This window comes from Lactuca serriola, chromosome 2, assembly GCF_051521515.1.
Source record: "Lactuca serriola cultivar US96UC23 chromosome 2, Lser_US96UC23_V15, whole genome shotgun sequence".
NCBI classification, from domain to species: domain Eukaryota; kingdom Viridiplantae; phylum Streptophyta; class Magnoliopsida; order Asterales; family Asteraceae; genus Lactuca; species Lactuca serriola.
In genome coordinates, this window is record NC_136409.1 from 185,504,681 (window position 1) to 185,526,967 (window position 22,287).

Sequence of the window (22,287 nt, forward strand, 5' to 3'; positions counted from 1 at the left end):
CAAATATATATTTTGTGTGTTTATATAAAATTGGTTTTATACAACGAAACAAACTCACACATGCCACTTGTATGACTTGAAATGATGGCTTTCTTTCCGAAGAAATAATATCTCTTTTATTTCATAGTTCGAAAATAAAGAAAACTGCAAACAATGGTTGCCAATTGCCATGATTTGTTGATTTCTTTACCATTAGGACTTGTTTGGTTGACAGAAAATGAATGAAATTCGAGAAAAATGATTTCAATTCTCTTGAATTCAAGCGTTTGGGACTTAAAGGGGGAAAAATGATTCCAAAATGAAATAAAATTTCCACCATATGGATGAAAGTATATTCCTTCCAACGTTGGATGTAAAACATTCATTTTCATAAAGAAAAATGATAGATTACAAAAATATCCTCTTACTTATAAGAAAACCAACACACACCACTACTGCTACTGACTGCCAACCGCCACCTACTACCACCAGGACCATCACTACCGTCGCCACCACTACCACCGTCACCACCGCCACCATCACCACTACCATCACCCGCCATCAATACCCACTGTCGCTACCACCATCACCATCACCAACCACCACCACCATCTCCACCACTACTAACATCACCCACCACCACTACCAACGCCTCCACCAAGTCCATCGCCACCGCCACAAACACCACCATCGCCGCCACCACCATCACTGTTACAACCACTACTACCATCGCCGCCACCACCATTACCATCATCCACCACCACTACAATCACTGCCACCACCGCCACCGCCATTGCTGTCACCAATACCGTCACCACCACCACTCAAACACCACTACCACCGCCACCACCACCACTACTGTCGTCGCCACCACCACCACCACCATTACTGTCGTTGCCACCACCACCACCACCGTCACACAACACAACTACCACCGCCTCAACCACCGCAACCACTGCCACTGCCGAGATTTTATTATTTTTATAATTTTTATAATGTATCTTTACATATAAGTAGGGTTGTAAACGAACTGAACGTTCGGCGAACCGTTTGTGAACTGTTCGGCGGGAAGTTCGTTTAGTTAAATAAACGCACATGAACAATGATCTCGTTCGTTCATTTATGTTTGTGAATGTTCGTTTACGTTCGCTTATGTTCGTTCATTTAAGTTTATTTATATTCATTTATATTCAATTTTTTATTATTATATTGCTATATTATATGTTTGTTTATGTTTATATATGTTCAATTGTGTTTTTTTTTACCTTTGTTCGTTTATGTTTGTTGTTTATGTTCGTTTAGCATGTTCACGGACATAAACGAATGAACATGAAAAAAGTAATTTGTTAAACAAACGAACATGAACAAGAAAATCTCATTCGTTTATCCGTTCGTGTTCATTTGTTGTTCGACTAACTTAAACGAACGAACATGAACAAGACCTTGTTCGTGTTTGTTTGGTTCGTTTACAGCCCTACATATAAGTTAGAAAATAAAATAAAATTAACCAAAACTGACAAAAATATAATTTTGTTATTTTATATGGATTCCAATTCTATTTTCCTTGTGAACCAAATAGAATCTAGATTTAATTATAATTCTATTTTCTGTCAACCAATATATGATATGTAATTCAGTAATTGGATACAAATTCCCGACATAGTCATTTTCCTTTTCCAACTCCAATTCCAAATCTAACGAGTTTCAAAATTACGCATTTTAGTCGTTCAGGTTTAGTTTAGTCCTAAATTTGGTCCCAGCCAAAATTAAAAAGAGTATTTTATCTTTTTTATTTACTTTTTACATCATTTTTAATATTTTCTTTTATGTTTTATTAAATGGAAAGTCAAAGGACCCATATCCCACCCACCTCCTATTCCCCTTTCATTTACAATATGTTCAAAATTAAAAAAAAAATGTGTGCTTGATTGTTTCTCACCATAATCGATAGATTTTCATCGAACCCTCTTCAACTATGTCATTTACATAGGACCTTCTTCCATTAAACGGGTTTCCACAACTTATTGATTAACTATAGTAGATCTATATACATGACACCCACACCGTGAACCAAATACATAACAACATTTGTGGTATTAGAGACAACATTCATAAGGTGTTTCAAATCACCATCATCAACTCTCTTTATAACATAGTACAAAATCAAGATGTTGGAGAAAAAAAACTTAATAGAACTATCTTTCAAACCTATCTTTATTGACACCAAATGTAGCACCCAACAATGTTTATATTTGTGGTCAAATATACAACACATTACTTTGTATTTTCCCGGATATATTGAGGTTCATCATTTATTGTACCTGAAAACCCTTAATGCAAACAACAATGAAAACCTTGAGGCTTTGCTTTGGTTGCCTTTGTCTACCTTTTTGTGGTCCATGTACCAATACATTTGTAAAAGCCATAACTCTCTTTTTTGATATGATGTTTTGTTACAAATTAGGCTACTCTAAAGTAGCAATAAGAAATTCATTTTTCTGAGAACGTTCTTTTTGTTACAACTAATAAAATTTAACTATATAACATTTTATACCATGTTATATAGTTCAAGACAATATTCTAGTTGGTACATTCATAGTATAAAAGTAGAATTTATGTTGGATTTTTCAACACTGAGGACAGATTCTTCCGAATATAAAAAATTTCACAGAAGATGGGAGCATTTCACAAACTAGATTTAGTAAAAACCGAGCTGCAAATATAGAAACCGATAAATCGAAACTACAACGAAAACCGATAGTGCAGTTTTAAGTTTTTCAAAAACTAAATTTTTTAGATGCAGTGTTGTTTTTAGTTTTTCATAAACCAAAAAAAACCGAACCACGCCGAAAACCGAAACTAAACCCAACCGCAACTATTATATATAGTATTTAATTATTTATTTAAATAATTACTAATGTGTTATTTGTAAGAAAATTAAATAGGTGTGTTTTTTTATTTATCTTATACCTTATGTTTTTTTAGTTATCACAAACAATGATTTGAACTTTTAAAACTGCTAAAAAAGTCTCAATTATCCAAACGAGTTATGAAAAATCTAAAATATTTAACTGTGGTTAAAAGCAGTACAAATTAACCACACAAAAAAAACCCGTACAAAATCCATGCGATTAATAACCAAACCACAAATAAAAAAACCGCATCGTAAAAATAATTGCATAACCGCACTGCAAAAATACCTCTACTAATCAGTTTTGAAAACGAAATAAACGCATTTGTGGTTTGCAATATGGTTTTGGCCAATAGCTACATCGAATTGTACTGACTCATACAAACCACACTGCAAAATTATTCTAAAAAAATGTAGTTTTGAGCATTTTGTCGGTCACTAAGAGTCAAAGACCCTACGAATTTGGTTTTTAGTAGGGGTGACAAATCGTGTTATCGTTTCGTGTTTCTGTCTGACACGACACGACAAAATTTTATATAACACGAACACGACACGACACGATGTCGTGTTTTTTTAACTAATACGAAAACGGACAAATTAAAAAACGACAACACGACACGACACGAAAAATATAACATATACTAAAAACTAGTTTATTTAATGAATATTTTATTAAATATAACACAACAAACATGAAAAACACGATAAATAACTACTAAACCGTGTCAATTTCGTGTCAAATTTTGAACACGAACACAACACGACATCGTGTTTTTTACAGTTAACACGAACACGAACACGAATTCAAATTTCAATTGCGTCCAAATTTCGTTTCGTGTCGTGTATTTTTGTCGTGTCGTGTCATAAATTGTTACCCCTAGTTTTTAGGCTAGAAGGATTGGTGTCACTTTTGCCACATCCATTTAGTTGTCACATAAGCGCCACGTAGGATTTACCACACTTCTTCACAAGTTTGTCATTTAGATGGCGTGACTTGCCACTTTTGTCATGCTATTTTTTTTTAACTTAAATTAATTTATATAAAAAATAATCAGTTTAAACAAATTCTTTTTATAAAACTTAAATTTCATTAATTTGAAAGGAAATTACAACACACTAAAAAAATACAACATAGAAATTAAAAATACGAAACATAGGAACTAAAACCACGAAACATAAATAAACCTAAATATTATATGTATTTTTTGCAATCTCGTCTTTATCCTTTAATGTCGATTCTCTTTCACATCCGATAAGATGGCTGATATTTTTCGTTAAATAGCAATGTCATGAGATTTTTCCTTATCTTTCGCGACACTTGAGTATTGCTCCAAAGTAGCTTTCAACTCGTCCATTTTGCTTGTCATTTTCTCAATGTCACTCGAACTACTTGCGGACCCTTTGCCCTTTCGTTTTGCTTGGTCTCTTCCCATGAGAAAACTAGCTCTTGGAACCTTAATAGGCTCATCTTTGTTGAGGTCAATCTTGACATGCGCATCCGAAAATTGACTGTGAATGGTTTCATATGTTTTGGTTCTTTTAAAACAACTACCCATAAATGATTCCAAAGTTTTGATATCTTTCCACTTTTTTCCACTCCTTCACAATATTCCAAACATGAATAAATTTGAAAGGTGCCCCCTTATCACTGCGGTAAAGTGGTAAAACTTTTTGCAAGATTGTTTAATCGTTTGCACCACTTTGCAATTGACACGTCACACTCAAGTAAATTTGATTTTTTTTTTGTTGTCTCCAAGCTTCATTTCCAAGAGAAAACGCCTAGTAACTTTCCGGAAAAAAGTTGGCGCATCTTGGTTTTTTCTGGGTCTTCCGAAACATCTACCCACGCACGAGCCAACGCCGCTTCTTCCTTCGATGTCCAATTCTTGGAAATGCATTTCCTTATTTTTTTTGGTTTCCGATTGACGTGGAATCTGTTCAAGCATAGAATCCGTTTCGGGTACGACTTCAGGTTGAGAGAGAGTTTTGGAATTGGGTTTGGCATTGGAATTGGAATTGCTAGGCGAGAACAATGTCAAATAGGTTATGCTCATTTTCCGGTTGGGATTACACTTAATATTATAATTGAAATTGAGGTTGAGATTGAGATTGAAATTGAGATTGCAATTATGGTTGGATATGGATAGGATATGGGTAGTATGCACTAGGATAAATAAAACATCCCAAAAATTATAAGGTAAAAATTTCACTTTTAGTTTAACCAGAAACACCAATTATCTTTTTCCAAACATTCAAAAATATATCATAATAAAACAGTCATCATAGTACAATCCCAAAATCATCAAGTTGTGGAAACATGGGTGGATGCACTGCGATCAAGCTAGACTCTTCCCTTTCGAACCGGAAGTACCTGAAACCATAACCATAAAATCGTAAGCACAAAGCTTAGTGAGTTCCCCAAAATACCACATATCATACATACATACATCCATCGGGCCTCGCCCGATATTCATCGGGCTCCATGCGGTACAAATCTGTCAGTAACATGCGATGGGCCCCGCCCACTACACTCATCAGGCCCCGCTCGACATACATACAACACATACAAGAGTCACACACACAACTAACATACAAATAACAATAACCCATGGTTTAGGCATCAAGTCTTCATGATCACCAAGGTTTAGGTATAAAGTCTGCATGATCACCAAGGTTTAGGCATCAAGTCTGCATGATCATCAAGGTTTAGGCACCAAGTCTTCATGGACGTCAGGGTTTAGAGTACACCGGGTGAACACATCGTTCACAACACCTACAGGTTGCGAGCCTGCTAGTGTTCCACTGGACTGTCTAGAATAGTCTGTGGTTGTCATCCATACTCTGCTGAATGACGGGGCCATCATTTGGGAAAGGCTTCTCACATCGTCCACCTCTCACCCTCACCTCGTGGTCTATAACACCTCTCAACTCATCATCCAACTCATATTTCATCTACCCATGTTTTCCCCAACATTATCGTAGATATAAAATACATATACAGTTTAAATCATTTAAAACATGTATAAAATTGTTCATCCAACATAGATAGCAAGTATACATATAATATGCACACACAACACGTAATTTATATAGAATACTTCATATCTATGTGTAAGCTGAAAGTAACTATGCACTCACCTGATACGGTGGTGACTTGGTCCTCGGACAGTACTTCTTTACTCTTTAAACAATTTCCCTCGACAAAACCTAGTATCAATACCACTAGGGTTTAGTCTAATGTTAACCGCGACTAATTAATAGTCTAGCTATTATTATTATTATATAAGCGTTAAACAACACTCTATATAACTCATAATAATAGCCCAAATAATTATTTTAAGGACCTAATAACATTACTATAATTATTTGAAAGCTATATTGAAAATTGCATAGGCGTAGCTCACTTATAGCGGGTTTTAAAGAAAACCGGGCTTCGCTTGGAGCAGCGTTTCGAAACCGAAAGACCCTTTTTCTTGGGACTCCGGGAGCCTCGGGGCTACCTTTGGGTGCTAGGGGTTTTTCCTAGGGTTTAGGTGTGGTTTGGGGTCTTAGAGAGAGAAAGAGAATTGGTGTGAAAATGTGTGAAAAACTCGGAACCCTTCGCATGCCTTTTATAGGCGTCTGATCTTGGATTTACGTTGGGCGTCGGATTCAGCTACGCTGGGTGTAGCTCGGATAAGGCTCCAACTCGCGTACAACTGGCTCGCACTCGGAAGAGGATAAGGTTCGAAGGTACGCTGGACATACCAACCTTGGACGTGGGGCGTAGAGCGAAGCGAGGCAACGTGTCCGAATCCGAAGACCAGACTGTGATCAGCAAGAGACGACCCTGATTGAGCCACGTCATCACCCCCCTCGTAGTTTCGCATTTTTCTTTCCCGACTTCTAAAAATCATAACTTTCGCATACGAGTTTCGTTTTCGACGTTCTTTATATCCATGCGTATGCGGGAACGCACTCTACAACTTTCATTTAGACTCCGTCGACTAATTTTGACGTTATTTTAAAAGTTATATTTTTAACAGGCCGGGACGTGATCGGTCCGTTAAAAATTCATAACTTCTTCGTCCGACGTTCGTTTTCGTCTGTCTTTTTATCGTTATGCTACAAATAATGAAATCTTCGATTCTCGTTTAGGTTGTGTCGGCTAAAAACTGCTCGGTCTAATATTCAAACTCCGGGCTGTACACTGCTAGGCCGAAACTTTGAAAAATCATAACATCCTCATACGAAGTCAGATTTGGACGTTCTTTTTATCGACGCTCTCGGTTTAACGTTTTCTACTACTTTCGTTTAGATCGCTAAGGCTAAAACTCACTTTATCGTAAAATTACTATTTACGCTTCGCGGTATCGTGCCGGTTTCATCACAAAACTTTGATGGGTCATAACTTCTTCGTTATAACTCGAATTTCAGCGTTCTTTTATATGTACGGAACCCTTGTAACATGTACTACAACTTGGTTAAGATTATTTATTCTAATTAATCTTTTGTCGAGAAGTCGTTTTCGACCCTTATTATCTCTAAATTGACTAGCTCGGATCTATGGGCGTTACATTATACCTCCAGAAGATAGATGAAGATGCACAAAGTCTGGATCCACAAGTTCCAAGTTAACCAACATTTCTCCAGTGAGCCCATTCCTCTTCAATGTGTACCAAAAGCACTCCAAATCACTTAAAGTCCTAAGAATGCTTGAAACATCCCAAAATTCAAGGCCAAAAATTTCATTTTTAATTAGGTTATTACATAAAACCAAAGTGTGAATAATCAAAATATAATATTATGAAACCATATCAGAGTATAATCCCAAGGATCTCGTGTGCGGAAAACATAGTGTGATGCGCTGCGACCAAGCCGACTCCTTTCCTTTGAAACAAAGTACCTGAAACCAAAATTGTAAACCGTAAGCACGAAGCTTAGTGAGTTCCCCCATCATACCACATACCACATATACCATCGGTATCTTCCAACTGGTAACCGGGGACTATTTCACCCCTACCACTATCACATAATAATGTGTCATAAACATACTAATCACGTACTAACATCATAAGCATGTTGATCACACACTAACATATCATAAACATACTGATCACATACTAACATATCATAAGCATACAGATAAGCATTACATGGGTTTTGTATACCCCTTCGGTATCTTTCAACCGGTAACTGTCATTGGTATCTTTCAACTGATATTTGTCATCGATATCTTTCAACCGGTATCCGCCATCGGTATCTTTCAACCGGTAACCGGGGACTATTTAACCCCCTACCACTATCATATAATATCATGAGATAATCATACATTCAGGCAGTTCTGGGGTACTGACCTACCCTTCGATCCTATCGACCGAGTCAGGGAAAAACTATTCCCTGCTACTACCACTAACACACATAGCATATCACATACACATATCACATAAACATATCTCATAAGCACATCACATAAGCATGTCTCGTGAGCATATCACATAAACATACCAAGATAATTATCACAAAGACAATTATCTACCAACTACCCCTGTTGGTGGGCAGGCAGTGTGGCCTTAGACCCACCCCTACTGGAAGGTAACTCACCTCACACTGCTGAAGTCTCGTAAACACAATCCCACATTGCTGAAGTCCCGCAGACTCAACCCCAGCTGCTGGATGACAGATTCCCGAACTGTCAATACCAAAATAACACCCAATTAATAACTGGGTTCCACTACATAACCATAACACATACTTGGATAATTACTACATTACCCCAAGCTTGGCGTAATCAAGCCCAAGGCCCAATCCATAGGCCTAAAGTCAACTAGGAATCAAAGCCCAACATATGGCCCAATATTCCAAATTGGGCCCAGGCCTATACATGGTCTTATTCTAAGGCCCAATATCATATAATCATTAAGGCCTAACTATGGCCCAATTTTCCAAATTGGGCCCAACCTTTTACATGGGCCTTGCCCTAGGCCCATTAAATTATTTCAGTCCACATGATTATTCTTGGATGGCCCATTAATAATCCAATCATCAAGGCCCAAAAGAAAGGCCCAACAATAAACCCAAGTAAAGTTAAGGTTTCTCATAAAATGCCGATTAGGGTTAAGTTTCCTACTTAACCCATTAAGGACTCAATCCACTAAGGACTTAATCCATTAAGTCCAATATTGCTTACATTAGTTTTTGCCAATGGTTATTATTTAATATCTCCAGTTATTAAATAATTCCCGTGCGTGTCCCGATTAATTATAAAAATCAAGGTTTTATCGTCATCAGGGTTTCCAACCCAAATACTAGTCCATTTATTAATTTGTTGGGCTTTTAGGTCAATTAGGGCTTTATTGGCCCTATCAAGCCCACTATAATAATATTAAAGCCCATTAGGGTTTTCATTAAGCCCATTAGAGTCCATTAAGCTTTATTGGGCCCATTTGAGCTTACAAGGCCTATTAGGGTTTACAAGCACTCTAAACGAATCAAACTCACAAAGCAAGCACACCGCCACCCGACACGGCAGCCGGTGGCGGCACCCACCACCCTAAGGTGGTGGTTTTCCATTTTCTTTTCATTACTCTTCTTTTTGTTACATTTTACAATGCTAAAACCCCAAATAATCACACACACACACACACACTAACATAACCACATATACATAGCAACCTAGTGGCGGCCGACAGTGGCGAATGGCAGCAGCCACCACCTCACGGTGATGGCGGTTATGATCTCCGGTCAATACAACCCACAAGGCACTCCAAATATCCATCCAAACGCACCCGAAAGCCTACAAACACCCGAAATGGTGGTTAACAATGGTGGAGCGGCGGCAACAGGTGGCGGTGATGGGTTTCTTTCGTTTCCTGGCTAAGCAATTATTTACACAACATTAACTTTCCAACATATAGTCATACACACCGCAAATCACACACACAACCACCTCCGCATGGTGGTTGGTGGCAACAGAAGAGACAACAGCTCCCAACAACCGACTAGGTGGTTGAGGAGGTTGGAACAAACAGGAACAACCGCCACAAGGCCACCGGTGGTAGAAATCCACGCTCCCAACTTCCATTCATCGAGAAGAGCGAATGAGAAGAAAGAACGGTGGTAGATAGTCTTACCCAGAGATTCCCGATCGCTTACGACCACCCAGCAGCGAACTGGTTCCGTTCGTCGGCCTCCAGTGGTCTTGCAAGCTGCACTCACGTCTCCGGTAGTGGCTCAGTGGCGACGACGCCCAATGGCCAAGAAGCGGCTACAAATTCTGCTCCACCGACTTCTCACAGCCACGACATAGATTCGCCGATCTCCGCTTACGTCAGCAACAACGATGGTGATGTTGACTCGGTGGTTACGAATTCAATGCAGGTGGTAGTGACGGCTAGAGGGGTGGAGGAACAAAGGTGGCGGATGCAAGGTCATTTTAGGGTTAGGGTTTAGAGGATGCGGCTTAAATGAAGAAACATGGAGAGGGTGACGGGTCTTAACCCGTTTCTAATCAAACTTCTGCCGATTTTCACTTCCAGTCCCTCCCTCTTAGATTTATTTCAGGTTAGGTCAAAAATTACAAAATAACCCCCTGCATTTAATATTCAATTCATAATTGGTCCGGAAGTTACATTTTAATCCCCATTTCTAGATTTTAATACATTCGAGTCCCGATACAACCACTCCTATCAACTTATTATCACCTTAGAGCTAAATTAAAATAATATAAAATACATCTCGAGGTTTTACGACCATTATTATTTATTTATTCGTTTATTTATTTATTTATTTAAATAAACAGGGTGTTACAATGCTCAAATGAAGGCTAGGGTTTCGATTTTAGGGTTAAGGTGGATGGAGGTTGAATATAAAAGGGTTTGGACATAAGTTAAGGCCTTTAAATAAGGTCCAAGACCCTAAATTAGGGTTTGCACCTGACTGGAGTACGCCCTGTATACTCCTGGTACACCCAACGTACTCTAAAAGCCATCCATGATCATCCATCCTAGTATGCCCCACGTATTCCCTGTACGCCCAACATACTAGGCTTAACCCTAACACCACCAAACTTCCGTAGGCCATAACTTCTTCGTTTTAAGTCCGATTACGATGATTGTTATATCCACAAAATGGTAATGAGAAGCTCTACAAACCTATCAACTCTCCTTTGCCTTAAAACTTCCTAAACTTAAATCTAAAATTCATAAAAAGGCCCGAACCATCACTTTATGGTTATACCCCTGGGCTCCAGAACACAAACCGAACTCTCGGACAACCTAATCTACATTATCCACATCCAAGGGGGGGGGGGGGGGGAGGGGGTCTACACCCCCTTTTCCCAAACGCCCAAAGCCTTATGATAACTGATCTTTTGGTGACAGCCCCAATTTAGGAAACGATTCAAAACAAGGCAGAATGGTAAGTTGGAGGTGAATAAATAGGGCGATCACTTTGATTTTGGATGAAAGTAAGTGATAAAGGTGAGATTGAAGTAGTGTTTTGAGTATTTTTCTTGCTAGTTCTTGGAGTTTTTGGATTAGGAGGGGAAACCATTTTCACAAATATGATGAATATTTGAGTGAAAAATGGAATATTGTAGTTAGTATAAAACAAGGCATCGAATGATATTTAATACAAGAAAAAACAACTTTTTGAAAAAGTCAGGAAATCCTGACTTTTTATAACTTTTTGAAAAAGAACTTTAAGAGCTTTTAAAAGCGAAGCCGAACAAGTACTTAAGAATTACAATTTAGAACAACAAAATTACATTATGTGTAGCGATATTTTGTTACAACCTATGATTCAATTGATGATAAAACTGCGTAAGAGCAATTGACGAAGAAACGACGACTTCATGGCCTTTGCGTCCAGTAGTTGATGGCTAAACGAAAACCGATGTCTAAGACGGTCTTGTATTGACTCAAAGCCCCGACTGAGTGGACCGTCTCTTTCGGCTACTCCGCCGATCTCATCCTCCTCCTCATGGCCTTCTCCTCTTCTCACGCCGGCAACTCCAACGTCCGTCGTGGAATTGGCGGCGGTTGGACCCGCTCTCTCCTCCCATTCACATCATCAACCACCAAATCCGGTAAACACATTCGTAAATCTCGCAAACGCGCTGCCGTCAAAGACTTCTTATTCGCCAATTTCTTTACCATCGGACTCGCCGTATCTATCTTCTTCTTTTTTTTCGTTGTTTACCTTTACGGCGTTCCAAAACCTATCTCCTCGCAATTTCGTATCGGCAATTCGCGTGCCTTTAGGGTACGTAAGCCAGTTTATCGGAAATCTAAATCTTCTTCGTCCGGGCATGTATCGTCGAATCACTCTAATCTATCTTTAGGAGCTGCTTCTGTTGATTTAACCACCAAGGATTTGTATGATAAGATCGAATTCAAGGACGAAGATGGTGGACCCTGGACGCAGGGGTGGAGGGTTTCTTATAAAGGGGACGAATGGAACAACGAGAAATTGAAAGTATTTGTTGTACCCCATTCACATAATGATCCTGGTTGGAAGCTTACTGTTGATGAGTACTATGATCGCCAGTCTAGGCATATTCTCGACACAATTATCGAAACTCTTTCTAAGGTACGAACTAAATTTCATTGTTAACTTGTTGTTTTTATGTTCGATCTGCTAATTCTTGATCTATTTATGCGATGGAAACGTTTCGAATGGATGGATTTGCTATGGTAAATTTAGGATGAACGGAGGAAGTTTATCTGGGAAGAGATGTCCTACCTAGAGAGATGGTGGAGGGATGCATCAGATGCTAAAAGAGAATCTTTGATCAAGTTACTGCAAAATGGGCAGTTAGAAATTGTTGGAGGAGGTTGGGTGATGAATGATGAGGTAATGTCGATTCAACAAGCTAAAGAACTCTTCACTCTATCACTTGCTTCCATTTAGTTTGCTCCTATGGTTTTTTGCCTTCAAACATAAAGTAGCTAAATTTTGCCTTGATCAAAGACATGGCTACTTTCATTTTGCCTTTAGCCTTACTGAACTCCATTTTTGAATGACTCTTGCAGGCCAATTCACATTATTTTGCCATCATCGAACAGGTATCTTTTATCACTGATTCATCTCAATATAGATTGTTACCTGGTTAAAGCATCCATTCATGTTACATGATATCTTTTCATTTCAATTTTATCAGATGATGGAGGGAAACATGTGGTTAAATGAAACTGTTGGCATAATCCCAAAAAATGCATGGGCAATCGATCCATTCGGCTATTCATCCACCATGGCTTATCTTCTTCGGCGAATGGGCTTTGAAAACATGCTTATACAAAGAACTCATTATGAACTCAAAAAAGAACTGGCTTTACATAAAAATCTTGAATACATATGGAGACAGAATTGGGACACAGATGAAACAACCGATATTTTTGTTCACATGATGCCCTTTTACTCCTATGATGTCCCACACACTTGCGGGCCCGAGCCCGCAATATGTTGCCAGTTTGACTTTGCAAGAATGCACGGGTTCATGTACGAGCGATGCCCCTGGGGGAAACATCCGGAAGAAACAACCCAAGAAAACATGAAGGAAAGAGCCCTTACACTTCTTGACCAATACAAGAAAAAGTCAACTCTCTACCGGACAAATACCCTTCTTGTCCCTCTTGGAGATGATTTCCGCTACATCAGCATCGATGAAGCAGAAGCCCAGTTTCGTAATTATCAAATGTTATTCGATTACATAAATTCAAGCCCGGAGTTAAACACTGAGGCTAAATTCGGAACTTTAGACGATTACTTCCGGACTTTACGTGAAGAATCCGAAAGAATAAATTACTCACGACCTGGTGAAATCGGGTCGGGTCAGATTTCCGGGTTTCCTTCTTTATCGGGTGATTTCTTTACTTATGCTGATAGACAACAAGATTATTGGTCTGGGTATTATGTTTCACGCCCTTTTTTTAAAGCGGTTGATCGTGTTCTTGAACAAACCTTACGTGCCACTGAAATGACTATGGTGTTTCTACTAGGGTATTGTCAAAGGGCTCAATGTGAAAAATTACCTACTGGTTTTACCCATAAGTTAACAGCAGCAAGAAGAAACTTAGCTTTATTTCAACATCATGATGGGGTCACTGGAACTGCTAAAGATCATGTGGTTCAAGATTATGGTATGCGTATGCATACTTCTTTACAAGATCTTCAAATCTTCATGTCCAAAGCTATTGAGGTTCTTTTAGGGATCCATCATGATAAAAACGATCAAAACCCGTCTCGGTTCGAGCCCGCTTTGATCCGGTCCAAATTTGATGCCCAACCGGTGCACCGACCGGTTAGTGCTAATCAAGGAACCGTGCAAACCGTGGTCCTTTTTAATCCACTTGAACAAACGAGAAACGAGGTTGTTATGTTTGTTGTTGAGAGACCCGATGTGACTATTTTGGACTCGAATTGGACTTGTGTGAAAAGTCAAATATCTCCTGAATTGCAGCATAATAAAGTCAAAATGTTTACTGGAAGACATAGAGTGTTTTGGAAAGCTTCGATTCCTGCCATGGGGTTACAAACGTATTACATCGCGAATGGTTTTGTTGGATGCGAGAAGGCCAAACCAGCAAAATTAAAAATTTCTTCAATTTCCGACACTACCCCTTGTCTTGCGCCTTATACTTGCTCAAAGGTGGAGGGCGATTCAGTCCAGATTCGAAACCGGCATCGATCTCTTACGTTTAATTCCAATTTTGGCTTGTTACAGAAAGTAACCGAAATGAAAGGCGCACAGAATGTTGTTAACGAAGAGTTGGCGATGTACACGAGCCCCGAGAGTGGGGCCTACCTTTTCAAACCGAACGGTGACGCCTCGCCGATTACAGAGTCTGGGGGCGAATTGGTAATTTCCGAGGGGTTTCTGGTTCAAGAAGTTTTTTCGCATCCGAAAACATCATGGACGAAATCGCCCGTGTCCCATAGTACCCGGATTTATAACTGTGAGGGGTCAGTTCAGGAACATTTGATTGAAAAAGAATACCATGTGGAGCTTCTTGGGGGTGAATTTAATGATAAAGAATTGGTTGTTAGATACAAAACAGAAATCGATAACAAAAGAATCTTTTATTCAGATTTAAACGGATTTCAAATGAGCCGTAGAGAAACATATGACAAGATTCCTATACAAGGAAATTACTACCCAATGCCATCGCTTGCTTTCATGCAATCCGAAGGGCAGCGATTCTCCGTGCACACGAGGCAGTCATTGGGTGTGGCAAGCCCGAAAAATGGACGGTTCGAGATCATGTTAGATCGACGGTTGTTACGCGATGATGGGCGTGGACTCGGTCAAGGAGTCACCGATAACCATCCGATGAATATAATTTTCCATCTCACTTTCGAATCCAACGTATCTGTAACACCCGATCTTATTCCAAACGCGGGTCCCGTAAGTCCGTCTCTTTTCTCACATCGCGTTGGGGCCCACTTGAACTACCCGTTGCACGCGTTCATTGCGAAGAAAGCGGAAGAAATATCGGTCCAACCGCCCCCGAGGTCTTTCTCGCCTTTGACGGCTCAGTTCCCATGTGATTTGCATGTTGTGAGTTTTAAGGTTCCGCGGCCGTTAAAGTATACTCAGCAGCAGGTTCTAGAAGAACCTAGAACTGTTTTGATTTTGCAGAGGAGACATTGGGATTCATCGTATTGTTGGAAAGGGAGGTCGGATTGTTCGAGAGTGGATGATGAGATGGCGAATTTGAATCTGTTGAACATGTTTCAGGGTCTTGATGTGTTGAATGTGAAAGGTACTTCTTTGAATCTTTTGCATGATGATACTGAGATGCTTGGGTATGGTGAACAGCCGACAGATGGGCGGGTCGTTATCTCGCCCATGGAGCTCCAGGCTTATAAGTTTGATTTACGACCTCATCAGTGACCTCTTAGTTACCACTTAAATATATAATATTATGGCTTTGATCTTTGATGAGACGAGACAAAAGGACGAAAGTACCCTCAAGGGTATTATTTTTTGGTGACAGTTACTTGACAATTTTAAATTGTCCAAGAAATGAAGCATTCGGGGTTGTTTCATAGTTGAAGTTGTAGGTCGAAGAGATGATAGTGTTGTAGCAGCTTGGTTCTTTGTTTTATCTCTTTGATTTTTGTTTTTTTTTAATGTATTTAGGAAAATGATTGGTGTTGTTTTGTACACTTATTAACATATGACATGATAAAATCAATAATAGAAGGATTGTTTAGATGGTCCTTTGTTTGTTTGTTTGTGTGTGTGATTCAATTTAGTTATATGGTTTAACTCATGATTTTTGACATCAATTCTAAAGGTCTATATTAACCAAATGCCGGACCTGATCACGAAATAATGATTCGGTTGCTAAAAGTTATATATATTTTATTTATTTATAAGTAATTGGTCCTTATTTATTATAAAATCATAATATAGGCTTTTTTAAAAGTCAATTTGGAAACTGCAGGGGGCTGTTTGATGCACCTCTTAATGGGTTTAGTAAGGGTTTCGTTCGGTCCGATTCATATTGTTTGATACCACGATTAGAAACCTTTGACATGCATCATATCGTGTCTAATAAAAGGTTGAGTCCGACTTAATTATTCTTTAACTTAATTAGATCTAACTTGTCTAATAAAAGGTTGAGTCCGACTTAATTATTCTTTAACTTAATTAGATCTAACTTATCCGTAAGTAAATATGCTCTTTATGGTGAATGGTTTATAACAAACCATTGCTTTGGTGAATGGTTTATAACAAACCATTACTTTTGAAACTATTGATGCAAAAGCTTAGGATCTAGTATGGCCCAAGGTAGGTCCTATAACCTATCTAAATTTTCAATTTCATTTACAATATATATTGTAGACAAATTAGGAATTACCTTAGAAAAAATAAGGGACCTACCTTGAGTTTGTTTTTTTAAAAAAAATGTTTTAAAAGAAGAAAAAAATAAGTTATTAGGATCAATTTGTTATTTTAAATTATGGGATTGATAACAAAAAATTAACCACTCTTAATCGGCACTCTCAAAATATCGGTAAATAAATAAATTGTTATAATAAAAAGAAGCCTACATGCTAAAGACTCTCACTCTCCGTTCACCGCTTTATCAATAGACTGATAATCAACTAGTTTTTTATTAAAAACGTACTGTTTTTCCATTTATATTTCAATCATTTTGTTAAAATTTTTGGTGGTGTCTGATTGGTTTTAACAAGTTGAACTGATTCGTCCAGTTTTTTAAGGTACACGACCCGATCTGATCCCAGACAAGTGTTGTTGAAATTTTTTTTTTAGTTTCACTTAATTTGGGAACCACGTGATTTTTTGGTCTAGATTCGCCACTGCAGAAGCTCCATTTTATTATTTTGTTGCTCTATCATCTGATATTATTTAATTATCTAATTTTCTTATAACTTAAAAATCATGAATCTTATGTTAATTGTAATGAAAGACGAATCCATCATTTTTTAAGGCTAGAAACTATATAATTGTGATAAAGTTGGTATTAAGAACTATGATATCTTGATAAGTTAATGGCTTAAGTAATTGTAAATTGGTGTGAAAGTGATAGTACATTATTGGGTTACAGGCCTTGGATTTATTATGCCGAGCCGAAAGAATAAAATTTCATTATGTTAATGGGCTTTATCGTTAAAGGCCCAATGTATTTATACTCATCCCTCAGTTTCTTGAGTGCAAAGTTTTCTTTTGGGTATTTACAGGGTTCATCGTTCTCCTTCGAAACGAAGAACGAACAAAGGAAAACATCAATAATCATGGACGCATCAAAGAGAATCGAACACGAAATTGGAGGTCTAAAGAACGATGCACTTCGATTTGGACTTCAAGGTGTCAAGAGTGACATCGTCGGATCCCATCCCCTCGAATCCGCCTTTCAATCGGTACATAGTCTTCATCTTGCTAGATTGTACATAATGCTATTAGGAGAAGATCTCTAATGCTTATTTTATTTTCCATTTCTTAGGCAATCGTGAGAGAAGAGGATATGAAGAGGAAAATGCTTGCAAACACCTACGGCTCCGCTTTTCCGTTAAAGCAGGAGTTCGATCGAAAAATCCTTTCTAGGTATTCACTGGTTTATTTTCAAATTTCTTTTCCTATAGCGATCTATACCAACATGCTGCTCGTGATATCTGATGCATTCTCGTCAGTTGAAATTTGAAGAAAACTAGGGTTATACTTATCTGTGGGTTTTTTTAGTCCGTTAGAGACCCTTAAATTAATGAATCGAGATAAATATAAGAGGCTTAGCTCAGTGCTTTGAGCACTTTAACGATGAAGAGAATAAACTAGCCATCCCTTTTTCATCTACCTGATGCTCATACCTAGCCTGGAAGATAACTTCAGATGGCCAATATAGTAAAAAAGTTGGTTAATTTGTGTCTTGATTTTGTGGCATAGCGATTTTCATAATGTTATGATGGATCTTGGTCATTCAAGGTAACTATGGCACATGCCAAAGTTTGTTGCAGCTAGATCTTTTACCAGACAATGGGTTAACCTATCATTCTGTCCAATTTTGATTTGATGACTTCTTTTCTGGGTTTCATACAAATTTGTCCAGAACTTCATGATCGACTTGTGGGTGATTTTTCATTAAATTTCTTGCCTTAGTTCTTTAAGTTTACTTTTATATTTACATGGAAAAAACTCTGAAATTACATTCTTTTGAATTGCAAGTTGGTGAGGGTCTAAGCCTTTAGAATTCGATTTATTGAACTTAATCTTTTATAAAAAGGATAATTTCATAAAAAGTAACAAAGTTTTCAGGTTTGTTCCGCATAGGTTCCTGAAACTTCTTCTTAAGAGGTTTTAGCACTCAGAGTTTCATTTTTATGTCATTTAAATACCTTGAACTTCTATATTGTTTAGCTTTCGTCTTTTTGATGCTGGTTTTGGTTGTGGTCTGTAGATTTCTGATTTTTTTTTTTTTATTTTCTTTTATTTAAGTTTCATACTTTCTTTCCTTCTATAAATGAAATACTTGAGATTTCAGAATTCAGATCAACCCTTAATGTTTGCTGGACTGACTTTTGTGTAAGCTGGAGTATGCAGCCTAATATAAACTAGTCTGTATTGATTGTGGGTAATTTTGCCTATCATTTTTAATATAATTAGAAAAAACAGTTTTTTATCAGTTAAATAAGATGTCATGTCATTGTTAATGATTGAGTGTGTGTTTGCAAGAAGTATATATGTTTTTGATGAATTATTATTAGTTTTCCCTTATATAATGTTTTGTGGTTCCAGATTTCAAAGGCCTCCTGGACTTATACCATCCTCCATGCTTGGATTAGAGTCAATTACAGGAACTTTGGAAGATTTTGGTGTTGAAGATTACCTCCAAGGTAACTACATGATTTACTGATTTCAGTAATTTTGCTGTAAAAATGGTATTAAGGTTTTTGTTGATGATTTTTTTTTAAAGGTGTTCATGATACTGAGACAATGCGGGTCCCGGACATGCATCATGGAATGGAAGTTCGTGTTGGGCTCTCAAAGGGACCAGTTCACCCCAGTTTCATGTGAGGGGAGGTGTAGTACTTTCTTTACTTGAGAGTATCTATATAATTTTCAGATGTTGTGTTGCAGACATTTGTGGTTTGACTTTAAATATCAACTTAAATTGCATATTTTCGTTTCTTTAGATGTGTATTTGAACATGTTTTTACTTGCTTATTATTGTCATGTGTTTTCTTTTACAAACTAGTATTACATGCAAGATAGAATCTGGTTGTGGGTGGACATGGGTTTATTTATATAAGCGACTTGAGTTGTGATCATTTACAACATTTGATGTTGCTAATTTTTTGAGAAGTTGAAGATATCGTGTTTAATAATGCTGAGAGTTTGAAATTTTGTTGGCAACTGAAGTGGGCTACTAAGGAAATTGTGAAGACTGAAATGTACTTTTTAATTTTCTTTTTATTATGGCATTGTATTTCTATTTTTTTTAACTAGTTATTGAATTCAACTTTAAAATTATTTTCTACTCGAACTGAACTTTGAAAAATATACATATTATAGCAATAAGAGCATCCACAATACATTCTTTAAAATGTATTAAACTCAGGACATCCAAAATAAAATAAGTTCTATCAGAGTTTAATCAATTGTCATGTCATTTTGTTTAAAATTTGATATTATAGTGTCTAAAAGTATAAAATACCTAAAAATGCACGAGTCTAAAGAAATGAAATTGGAAACTATATTGGGGTGCTGGAGTGATAGATATTTCTTAGGGTAAGTGATGTTAATGTTCTTTTTAGATGATAAAACTTTGTGTTATGGTATCTCCATCCCCGAACCCAAAAATAGTGAAGTCATAGGTTCTGTTAACTTTTTAAAATATGATTTCAGTTTAACTATCCATAAAAACCCAAAATATTAATTGTCACAAAAATATATACCGGTTTGTTTCGTTTCAGGAACTAAATGACAATTCACATTGGTTACTTTTATGTCATTTCAATATTCGGTACTTTCGATTAGGTACAGCTTAATCGAACCACTATTGTACTCTATATTTTCGTTCGGTATTCATTTCTTACTTTTGGTATTTGGTACTTACGGTTCAGTTCTGCTATTGATCTCACCTCTAGTCGAAGTTGCTTCAACAGCCCGTAAGGAAGTTGTTGCCAAGAGGCTTCTGTTGACTTTTCAAAAATGCTTCAAAAAACGGTTATAATTTACATATAACGCTGAACAATATCATACAAAGGACACCATCGGTAAGTTGAGGTGGATGCCTCTATCGATGGTGAACACTAGGCCGTGATACTGAATTTACCGGTGGTATATTACCGCTGGTGGAAACCCACCGATCACTTTGGTGAAGAGAGATGACATGCATGATAAGCATGTACAACTAGCATCATACAAAATACATTACATGGATTTTATTTTTTTAATTAAAAAAAAGTTGGTAGGCAAGGATGTTACCATACCACACTAATATTGTAAAAGCTAACATGACACCTACTTGACATAATTTTTTTATAGCTAAAAATTGAACCACACCATTCACCCTAACTAGTAATAACTTCCGAAACCGTTTTTTTGTCTACCTTATCTACTTTTAGATCTGGTAAAAAATGACTTAACATGCGAATCCAATCCGAACCCAATCCAAAATTAACGGACTGATTTGTGATTTTCAACCTATTTAAATTAAATGGGTGAACATGTCTAACCTATTTAATTAAATTGGTTGGGTTAGGTAAAAATTATCAACTTGTTTTTAACACACCAATCCATTTTAAATTTTTATATATTTAATTTAATATTTTCTAAAAATAATTATTTATTTATTTCGTTTTTAATTAGTAAATTATAATAATATTATTTGTGTTTTTAAAAAAATGCAATCCCAATTCCCGTGTATCACCAACAACACACTAGAAACTCTCATTATGCCCTCATCTTCGCCTAATGCTATCATGTTGTTCATAATCATGACTCAAACATGTTTGACATTTCTCCTTGGCTACTTCTAATTTCATATTCAATCTGCTGACACCTCATTTATTTAACAAGTTGAAGTTGAGGTTGAGTTGAAAATATCAATTTGTTGGGTTGAGTTGATATCTTCAACCTAATTAATAAATAGGTTGAACTGAACTCAAACCAATCGACTTACTGTCAACTCTATCTATTTTGTGGGTATAAATAAAAGTCGGACTTTAGATTTTGGTTTTACAAAAATTTAAAACAGTTCTCATATTCACCATATTTTTACTTTCGATTATTTCTGACAATATTGAAAATGATTTTGATTGAATATCATAGATTTATTTTCACGATACTCAAACAGTATAGAAAAAATATTAATTAAAAAAATAAACATCCAAATTCTAATTCGATTTCATACCCTAAATTTCTAACACCTACGTACACTAGGTAGTTTTTTCAAAGATGTTGTAGCCTGTATGTGCAGTTTCAAGCCTTGGGCGAAGGGGATGGCTACTAACTAATAAGCTTTCATTATCTTTTGGTAAAAGAATTTACCTGCCTCAACTTTCCCAAGCCCACCACAAACAATAATAATATTAAATCCCATTATTAAATTCTCGACTATACTTATGTTAGTAACTTTTGCATGCGTTATGAGATGGTATGCTTACAGGGTAAGGCTCGATTCCAGGCGGGGTCTGATGAGTATATTGTATGCTAGTTGTTAGTATCTCTTTTTATGCTTATCGGGCTCGCCCGATGCCGGGCGGGGCTCGATGATGTTATTGTATGGTATAGTCTTTGTGACTATTGTATGTGTTAGTAAAGGTATGTTTATGTGGTTATATGGTTATATGATTATGTGTGTATCGGGCGAGGCCCAATGTCAAGCGGGGTCTGGTAATTGACAGATCTGTAATCCGAGCGGGGTTCGATGTCGGGCGGGGCCCGAGGT

The 22,287-nt window shown here is 37.3% G+C and overlaps 2 protein-coding genes and 1 long non-coding RNA gene across 3 annotated transcripts; 2 read left to right on the forward strand and 1 right to left on the reverse strand.

Annotated features, from left to right (window-relative positions):
• Positions 1-7,531: 7,531 nt before the first annotated feature.
• Positions 7,532-10,338, reverse strand: LOC145090644 (uncharacterized). Its single transcript, XR_013701691.1, has 3 exons — positions 9,545-10,338; positions 8,474-8,561; positions 7,532-7,775 (listed from the first exon to the last, which is right to left on the reverse strand). It is a non-coding gene; the product is annotated as an uncharacterized LOC145090644 (long non-coding RNA).
• A 1,325-nt stretch (positions 10,339-11,663) lies between these two features.
• GMII (golgi alpha-mannosidase II) lies at positions 11,664-16,104 on the forward strand. The gene is made up of 4 exons (XM_079025749.1): positions 11,664-12,460; positions 12,575-12,724; positions 12,904-12,936; positions 13,032-16,104. Exons 1-4 carry the CDS (start codon positions 11,852-11,854, stop codon positions 15,762-15,764), a joined length of 3,525 nt encoding a protein of 1,174 aa, XP_078881875.1. The 5' UTR covers positions 11,664-11,851; the 3' UTR covers positions 15,765-16,104.
• A 1,444-nt stretch (positions 16,105-17,548) lies between these two features.
• On the forward strand, positions 17,549-19,586 carry LOC145087714 (cyclin-B1-2-like). Its single transcript, XM_079025750.1, has 4 exons — positions 17,549-17,761; positions 17,845-17,945; positions 19,131-19,228; positions 19,309-19,586. Exons 1-4 carry the CDS (start codon positions 17,636-17,638, stop codon positions 19,407-19,409), a joined length of 426 nt encoding a protein of 141 aa, XP_078881876.1. The 5' UTR covers positions 17,549-17,635; the 3' UTR covers positions 19,410-19,586.
• Positions 19,587-22,287: the final 2,701 nt, after the last annotated feature.